The sequence below is a fragment of the Heteronotia binoei genome, chromosome 6, assembly GCF_032191835.1.
Source record: "Heteronotia binoei isolate CCM8104 ecotype False Entrance Well chromosome 6, APGP_CSIRO_Hbin_v1, whole genome shotgun sequence".
Lineage (NCBI taxonomy): Eukaryota > Metazoa > Chordata > Lepidosauria > Squamata > Gekkonidae > Heteronotia > Heteronotia binoei.
The window spans coordinates 39,872,005-39,882,104 of NC_083228.1; the positions used below are offsets into that span (position 1 = coordinate 39,872,005).

General features: G+C 40.1%; 1 protein-coding gene across 1 annotated transcript in view; it reads right to left on the bottom strand.

The window, feature by feature from the left end:
- PDE6C (phosphodiesterase 6C) overlaps positions 1-7,331 on the bottom strand; it is a 75,253-nt gene extending 67,922 nt beyond the window's left edge. Inside the window, exon 1 of the mRNA XM_060241321.1 lies at positions 6,621-7,331. Within this exon, the coding sequence (XP_060097304.1) occupies positions 6,621-7,100 (480 nt within the window). The 5' untranslated portion in view covers positions 7,101-7,331. The remainder of the gene's footprint in view (positions 1-6,620) is intronic.
- Between the last annotated feature and the right edge of the window lie 2,769 nt (positions 7,332-10,100).

Genomic DNA, 10,100 nt, shown 5'->3' on the forward strand with positions numbered 1-10,100 from the left:
CAAGCAAGATCCTCTTATAAGTGGTTTCTGTTTGTGGTGGAAAAGCAGCTCTGGGGCAGCTTTTGCGAAAACTGAGAGAAGCACCGGGGGCAAAAGGGCTCTCCACCTGGAACAAACCCTAGTGCAAAATCGGTTCTACATACTAATTATTTGTCTCCCCTCAATTAAAGTCAATCATAATTCTTCAAATAAAACAAGAAAGATCAATATTTAGCTCTAAGAATTTAAGAACTCCAATGAAAAATGTATGTGAATTGCACATATCAATATTGTTATACTTTAATGGAGTAATTTTAAACAGAGCTAAATGCTTCAAAAACCACTGAATTCAATGGGGTTTGAGGGGTGTAAATCTGTTTAGGATTGCACTGTTAATCCATCTATTACATCATTTTATGAAACAATAATGTGGTAGTGATTAGCAAAACCTTTTTTTCCCCTTTCCTTTGAGGAAATATTCCTCTATCAGAGAGTGATTGGTTTGGTTTACTGATTGTTCTCAATAAACTTTGTGCTAAAATATGGCACTTAGCAGACAAATCGTGACTGTAATGCTGTCTCCCTAAGCTTCTTGTAGGAAGAAAAGGATAAAAGTGTAACAAATAAATAACACAAGACATTATAAGTCTGAAGAAATGTGCACACACATGAAAACTTGTCTCTTGAATAAAACTGTGTTGGTCTGAAAGGTGCCACTGGACTCAAACTTTGTTGTGTTGCTTCAGACCAATATGGCTGCACATGCAAATCATCTAAAGTTAAGCACTGCTACATCATATTAATTTTAACTGTAGATAAATTAAAGTATGTCCTTAGTTGTTTGTTGTTTAAAGGGTATAAATGACATCTGTACTAATACCAGAGAGGCAGAATCCATTTTAATTTGAGGGGCAACCTAAATTGTTAATATTAGAACAATAGTGATGAGATACACATATCTCGATCCACTTGATCTTTTCTCCTGCAATGTGCCTTATGAATTTAAATGAATTGTCCACCAAGCTTCCCAGCTGGCAGCAACAAGCAGTAGGTTAAATGCTGTTTGTCAGTCCCACAAGATGGAGCCAAGCTGTAAGAAATACCTAAATGTAATAGGTTGGATCCCACTAACTTTCCTGCTGGTGCAAGGAGGAAGAGGAGGGGCAAACCAGGCTATTTTTCCTCTTTGCTGCTGTCCCATTCCATATCAGTTTTTGTCCATGTGGGTCCCATGATAGCATTTTGAAGTGTGGAGACTATTCTTCCCTTTTTTACTAGTAGAAAAGATGGTGGGACCCCAATCATAAAATCCTAATCCCTGGTGACATGTTGCTGCAGTGCAGCATGATTTCAAATATTGCAACTAAATACTCTTTCCTAACCCAAGTCAATGTGTCCTTGGGAGGAAGGAGGAATGTCCTTAAGCCAAAATTGGCCAGTCAGTAAAATATTTTCTTTCCATAATGGAACACAGGCCGGATAGGCATCTACTTTTCTCCCTATTGTATAGCAGTGGGTACAGTCTATTGCTTAAAGTCTCATGGGAGCTGTACAGGAACTGAGGAATGCTTTTTCATAGCTCCTACTAGTTTCAGTCAGGCTTGTGCGGGAGAACCTTCTCACTAGAATATGTCCTGTGGATCAGAACCATTTGACCAGCACCCAAAATCTGTCACTGGATGTGGTTGCTTACTTTGCCTCATGCTCTCTCCACCACTAATAGATTGTAAAATTCATTCTATTTACTTTGGAATCACCCTAGTGAAATCTATGAGACTGCTCCAGATCAAACTGGTTGAAGAGATGACTATTGGAAAATTGTTCAATTGTGCATTGATAGCTGGATCCTGTACAGAGTTAGGTTTTAATTTAATTTATTTAGAAGAAGATATTGGATTTATACCTCACCCTGCACTCTGAATCAGAGTCTCCAAGTGGTTTACAATCTCCTTTATTTTCCTCCCCCACAACAGACACCCTGTGAGGTAGGCAGGGCTGAGAGAGCTCTCACAGAAGCTGCCCTTTCAAGGACAGCTCTGTGAGAACTATGGCTGACCCAAGACCATTCTAGCAGCTGCAAGTGGAGAAGTGGGGAATCAAACCCCGTTCTCCCAGATAAGAGTCTGCACACTTAATCACTGCACCAAACTAGCATTTCTATGTTGCCTTATCTCCACAGCCTCAAGGCCCATAAACCCATTGATTGCAAGGAGCTTACAGTGCAATCTTAAACAGAGCTGCATCCTTTTAAATCCATGGATTTAGAAAGGTGCAACAGTGTTTAGGACTGCAATGTTAGGCATGTATAACTCAGAATAGGATTAGTCTATAAGACTATGACTATGTACTGTCACCTTTTGGAAAGGATTTTTATATGGCTATTCTCAAGGGATTGAACACTTTCTGTGATATAAACACAGATTAAAAGCAATAGTACCGTAGTGAGTTAAGTTAAATTCAGTTTATTGGTTAAGCACAGACGTTTGAATTTCTGAGGACAGCAAGCAGCAAAACATTAAAACATAGTAAAACCTAATACAGCATACTGAGTTGGCAATTAGGCCTTATAAATTTCCATGAGTTCCGTCCTGTACTGAATATATTGACTGTTATAATCAGAAAGTAAAAATGTAATTTCAACAGAATCATCAGTTCTTTTGATCTAACAATTCACCAGGGATTTTTTTACCCTGGCAAATTACAGAATGGTAGCTTAGTAAATGGGGACAAACATCTTCTGTTTCACCCATAATATATACACAGTTAGATTTATTCTATTTATTGAAATTTTAGCCTTTGCTCCCCTGTAAGCAGTAAATAATTATATTTATAAACAATAACCACAAAATTAACTATTAAAACAATTTCTGTTGTATTATTAATATCAAACACATGGCACCTAAAACAGAAGTGTGATTGCAGATGATAGGCTGATGTTAAAGACAGAGTAGACAGCCAGGGGGAGATCTGTCTAAATGTAACTGTTGTTGCCTTGATCATAGGTCTGGTGGAACATTTTGGTTTTGAAGGCTCTGCAGAACTGCATCAGATCCTGAAAGGGCCGGATCTCACTTGGAAGGACATTCCACCAGGCCCAGAGGTAATTTCCAGTACAGTATAGCTCCCCTCAGGCCACATTAGGCCACACCCCATGATGTCACCATTGTTTTTGCACAGGGCTTTTTTGGTAGAAAAAGCCCAGCAGAAAGTCATTTGCATATTAGACCACATCTCGGAATGCCAAGCCAGTCAGAACTGCATTCCTATGTGTTCTTGCTAAAAAAAAAAGTCCTGCCCCCTCTCAAAAACTTGAGTGGGCATGGTTTGAAACTGGAGCGCCATCATAGGTTGGTAAGATTTTCTGTTTAAAAAGTTATTTTTAGTGGTACTGTATAGCAAACAATAAAAATAATTTTATTTATTTAAAACTCCTGCACTCTTTAGTTTTAAAACCTCTTACTGTGGCTCACAACAGTGAGTAAATTACAAAACAACAAAATATACAATAAAATAATAATCAGTGGTATTAAAAATTCTAACTGGGGCAGGAGCACCATTTTCAAAATAACCTAAAGCATTATAATATAATGAATTAAATGGAAGAATACACCCACATTTTGAATACTTCACCAGGCAGGCAGGATAAGCCTTGTTCTCAACAAAGCAAAAAGATTCTAATATAATTACTGTTGGAGGTTTGAAGACTCTGTATAGAGACATAGCATCTTTCAATGTCTACTGAGATATTTGGCAACTACAAGTTGGCACATTCCTTTTCATATTTTTTTTCCAAATGTCTGCCCCCATGGTTTCAGTGGGATTTACTTCCAAGAAAATGTGCAGAGGATTGCAACCAAGTTATTTGAAATAATTAATGTTTTTAGATATTTCAGTTTTAGGAATATTTTTATTATATCATATAAAACTGAGCATGAATTTAGGCTTTTGATGTTCACCTGAACTGAGTATACTGTTAGGCTTCTATCACCTTTAAGCAGCTGATAGCCCAGCCAACCTATTTTTGTTGAAGCATGGAAGCTATGTAGGGTTGGCCACGGATAGGGTTGCCAGCCTCCAGGTGGGGCATGGAGATCTCCCACTTTTACAACTGATCTTTAGCAGGCAGAGATCGACTCTCCTGAAGAAAACCCAATGCAAAAGAGAATCATGGAAGGAGGCAAAATACAAAGAAAGCCATGAACATTGAGTAGACATTATTTATAAGGATTGAATGTATTTTTGTAATGGGCTATTGCATGTATATGTGGTGTTGTTACTGCATTGCATGGAAATAGAATTTTTTGGATAATGAATGCCTTTAGTTATTTTTCATGGCTTTCTTTGTAATTTGCCCTGAAGAAAATGGCTGCTTTGAAGGGTAGACTCTATGGCATTGTACCTTGCTGAGGTCCCTCCCCTCCTCAAGCCCCACGCTCTCCTGGATCCACCCTCAAAGTCTCCAGGTATTCTTCAGCCACTGTTAGTACATTAATGGGAAACCACAAAGGAAGACTGTGGGGTTGCTGTCCAGAAGAAGGCCCTGAAGAAAGGGCCATGTTTGCAGTACAATCCTAGGAAGAGTTATATCCTTCTAAGGCCATTGACTTACAAAGGTATAACTCTGCTTAGGATGGCACTGTTAAAGAACCTGCCTGTGGTCAGTTATGTTGTTGTTGTTATTATTATTAGTTTATTTCTATTCCTCCCCTTCCCCCTTTTGGGGGGCTCAGAGCGGAGTACAACAATTTGAAATGTATGGGTGATGGGGTTGCATTCTGTTTAGTAGATCACAAATCATGCAGACCCGCTCTGGGGCCTGGGGTCTTAAGTATTTTCACATATGAGGCTTTGACGTTGTCTATGTTTAGGTAAATACATGGCTGTTGTCAATGCAGAGCAGAAATAAAAGAGAGGCATTCAGATTTGTATTATGACCAAGGCTGGTTTTACATTCACATTTTAACCCAGTTTAGGCAATGCACACTTTAAAGTTTTCATGGAAATACCTTTATCCAGTGTTCCCTTTATGCTGAGTTAGTGTGAACTAGCCCACGATTTTTTAGCCTCTGGCTCTCTTAGCTAAGGAAAATGGCCTCAGAGCAAACTAATTTATGCAGTAGCTCACAACTTTAATACCAGTAGCTCACAAAGTAGAATTCTTGCTCACAGGACACCACAGTTTTGAGAGGGAGTATTGCATCCCTCTCTAGAAGTCTATGGCACTCTACAGGCTAGAACAATTCATCATAGGACATTGTATGGACCCTCCAAATACTTAAACATTTGTATGCGATTTAGTGATACAGGACTAGGCTGAAACATGCTAAACAACATCCAAGTATGCAGCAACCATTACTAATTTAAATCAGATCATCACCTGGTTTGAATGGAATTATCTCTGCTGATGCATACTGAGTTTTTCCGGTTTAAACCATCTGAAATCTCATCAGGAGTAATTCTGTGCCCGTCAGCTGCAGTGTACCATACACATTTTCTTAGCAAACTTATTTCACATATTTTCAGCCTTGTCTGAGATTTGGTAAATAGAAAACCTGAGAGGTAACTTGCAGAGCAATCTTAAATTTGTTGAAATAAATGAGTTTAGAAGGATATCATTCTGGTTAGGATTCATGACATCCAGGGATAAGTAAGCACCCGAGCTATAAGCCCAGTCATAAATCTTGTGAAGGTTTTTTTTTTTAAATCCAAATTTGGATAAATTATCAGATCTCTTTCAAGCAGACACTCGGTGGGATCCAGCCAGCATTTTTGCTCAGTCTTACCTCATTCCGCCCCCCCCCCTTCCTACAGGCTCATCTAACATAGCTTTTTCCAGGACTTTTTTTTGTAGAAAAAGCCCAGTAGGAACTCATTTGCATATTAGGCCACACACCCCTGATGCCAAACAAGCTGGAACTGCATTCCTGTGTGTTCCTGCTCAAAAAATCCCCTTGCTTTTTCTCATACAGGTTTCATGATCCCCAGCACAGCCTTTTTGATGGTCAAAGGAGAACATATTAGGCCACACCCCCTGACATCACCATTGCTTTCCACTGGGCTTTTTTTGTCGAAAAAGACCAGCAGGAACTCATCTCCATATTAGGCCACCAAGCCAGCCAGACACCAAGCCAGCCAGAACTGCGTTCCTGCTCAAGAAAAGCCCTGCCTCTTCCCATTTTCAACATGGCTGGGAATTGGAAATTGCTCCTGCTATTGAAATTAATGAGAGTTGAGCTACAGATTGCATTTTGTTTCTCTACATCTTGACAGCGGCTACCTAAAACTGTGACAAAGCAAAGTTAGACATTTTACACATGGCTAGTGCAAACTACAATCTTATATCATAGTCTGCTCTCTTCCATGTCCTACATATAGTTTCTTGCTGGAGAAACTGAGTTTGGACATTTTCTCATTTTGTCACTCCTGATGAAACTTCCTGAGTCACTATCTTTTTCGCATCATTCCCCCATCCCCATTTCCTTCCCAAAGATAGGTCCAAATGTAGGCTTAGTCTACATTGTAGGCTTAGTCCAAATGTAGGCTTAGTAAAACTCTTTTGGTTTTACAAACTGTATGCCCTTGCTTTGCCGGGAAAAAAAAATCCCCAATATAAAAAAATAAAAAATAAAATTCTCACTCACCTTTCTTACATCTGGTATGTTATATAGCTTCTTGGTATGGGCAACCCACCCCACTAGCCCAATGTCCATAGGGAAAAAAATTTCTTTTTCAGGGGGTATCAGGTTGCTCTCATATTTGGAGGTAGGGGTGACATCTAAGAGCCGGGTAGCCACCTCTGGTGAGCCATTGCGGGAACGGGCAAGAAACAGGCTACACCGGTCAGCTTCCAGCACCTGTGCCATCCTTCTCAGGATTTTGTGAATTGTCATCTCAATGCTGGTTGTTTCATCCTGGATTTCCATCATCAACTCAAACAGCAAGTTAGATTCCTCCAGTTTAGTCATATCCTTGAAGGAGACTCCATCCTTCACATTCCCAGGGCTGACTTTGAAGATCTCCTGCAGCGCTTCCGCTCTCAGCTTTCGGTCAAAATACTCCTTGGCAAATTGTGGATTGTTTTCCAGATATTTCTCAACATCATTTTTATTGATCCCACCCATTTTGTGTGTCTCTTCCTTGGCAACTTAAAAAAAAAAGACTTAGAACCTCATCACTCTTGAAATGGTGGCAGTAGCAGTCACAACAAAAACTCTTATTTTGCTTCTAGTGGGAAAATGGCAAGCCGCACATTCTGTATCTCCCATAGGCGTAGTACTGTAGAACTGCTCTGTGGCTTTCCAACCTTCTAAAATCCTTGAGGTATGACAGCAGTTCACTGGCTTAGCGTCTTCTTAGTGAAATATCCAGGAGACTGCTAATTAAAGAGATGTCAGGACACTAAACCCTTGAGCGCTCTTAGCTCATAAATCCAGAGGGAGTCATTTTAGTATGATAAACTAAACTAATCATTCCTAGATTGTGCAGTAGTGCTATCATGAATATTGCAAGGGTGTGTGCATCTATGTCCTTTATGATCTCTTGAATGTGCTTTCCACTGACATGCAGTGTGGTGAATTCTTCTTAAGGTTGTTTCCTTCTCCATATTTGTGCGGATTATTACTTCAGAAGCTTGCACATCACATGTAATCCCATGCACATGCAGAGACCTCGCACCATATAAATTGCAAATATTGTAGACGTGGGCACAAGCAAGGAAGGCGCTTAATTCTGAGAACTGCTTTCTCCTCCAAAATATGTGCACATGGTACAAATCGCAATATCCAATAGGTTGAATACCTGTTCCTAGACTGTAAATAATCAGCTGCCGGCGATGAGACTTAGTGTTTGGAAAGGGTCAGTAATGTTTTAGAGATCTGTTGTGATACTGGGAAAAAGTGACCTTGAGGAGTATCTTGTAATTTTTTATCATAATTATATATATATATATATATATATAAAAACATCTTAGCCTAATAAGACTTATTAATAATTAGTGTTACTAAGTACTTCTCACTGATCTTTAGATTCTGCCCTATGTATTTATTCAAAACACATCCATAATAATTAATTTTCATTTATATATATATATGACTTTTTTTGTAGCAGGAACTCCTTTGCATTTTGGCCACACACCCCTTATGGAGCCAATCCTCCAAGAGCTTACAGGGCTCTTAGTACAGGGCCTACTGTAAGCTCCACAAGGATTGGCTACATCCTTGTGTGGCCTAATATGCAAAGGAATTATTGCTACACAAAAGTCCCTTCGCGTGTGTGTGTGGTAGTGTAGTAGCATAGTATATGTGCTTTTTATACATCCATAGCTTCAATGGGTTAATCAATCTGTTAACCAATACAAACACTACTTCAGGTAAACTATACTGTGGCCCTATCCACTGTGTCATGCAGTAAAATCTTAAACAGCATCACACCCTTCTTATCCTATTGACTTCAATGGATTTAGAAGGGTGTAACTCTGCTTAGAATTGGGCCATTAGTGATTATGCAGTTTGACTGCACATATTATAGCTCCTACATCTCAAACAGAGTCTATTCTTTGTCTGCTTTGCTGGGAATGTTGTTTTCTTTTTAACTTTCAGTGCTTAAATACAAAGCAGAAAAATATACATCCTATGAGAATGTAAAATTAAAGTATGAAATTATTGTACAATTGACATATATTATTTATCAAATCTGGATCATTCAGCAGTTTCACAAACCAATTTAATCTGCAGGATCTCTCATTCCAGGAACAGATCGTGTGTTTTATTTTCATTACACCTTGACAACCCATTAGGGTGGTCAACTGCATGGAGAAAAAAAATGTTCTGTCCCTTTAACAGAAGTTTAATGGTGCATTATTGAATAGGTGATGTTATTTACATGCCATGCTCATTTCTACACATTATGCCTGCATTATAATGGACATTTTTCTTCAGGTCTGTTGGCAACATTGTCTCTGCCTGAGATCCCGGAGTCCACTGCCAGTCAGAGGTACTGAAAAAATGATAAAGTGAGCAATTTCAAAGATTGCCCTAGAAGGTGAAGAGGACTTGTTCTCAGCACAAACAGTTGCTTCCTCTCCCCCCACCCCCCATTATTGCATCCGAACTGCATCCTAACTGCTAACAGAAGGAGAGATATTATTTTTGCCAGTTTCCTCTTCTTGCTGCAAAGCACATTTGCCCTACATGCCATTCCTGAGGGCCTCTTGCCCCACAGGAGCAGGATTTCAGGGAAATCAGGGGTCTGCTGTGGTCAGGAGGGGCAGCAAAAGAAAACCTCTTTTGGATCCAATCCTTTCTCCCAACCTGGCTCATTTCTGGTATTAAAGCCTGGCTAGAACACAAATGTTTCAAGCACTAGACTGAAGTCTAGTAAGGTATGGGAGGGGGAGAGGGTTTAGATCCCCTGGACCATACGCTCCATTTTTCTTTAAAAATAAATCCCTCCTTATTTGCATTGGGGTTATATTCAAGGATTCCCCCATATGTGTTTATAATACAGTGGGTTCAATGCAAGGAGAAGACGAGGTTGCAGTGATTATAGCTCTCCTTATTAGTTACAGCATGGTAACGAGTAAACTAGAAGACTGGCTGACTGGGCCAACAGGGCCAACTGTATACAGTTCAAGGTTTCCATGCTAGGATGCCATGGGACCATTCAAACCAGCAGGGGCCCATGATTGGAGCAGGGCAGCAGAGATTTGGATCCTACTGCCCATTGTTCCTGATTACATCAGCCTTCCTGGTTACATCAGGAGTGTGTTGCCTAATATGCAAAGAAGTGCCTGCTACAAAAAAAAGAGCCCTAATTATGATGGAAAGATGATCCTACTACATCATCCTAACCAGGTCCCTGTTAAGAGTGGCATAGCCAAAGTAAGATGTAGTTGATATAGGCTTGCCAATCCCCAGGTCCCAGTGGGGGTTCTCCCACTTTCCCAGGGTCCTTCCCGCCCCCAATCAGCTGGCCAGCAGGGGGAAGCCCCGTCCCCACAGCCATCATGTGCCTTTCCGCCTCCAGAGGCTTCAGACCCTACTTGAGAAAGCCTTCCTCTTTGGATGGTATCTGTGTCTTTAAGGCTGAAGGGGAGCTGGGGGCGAGGAGGAGGCAGAACAACA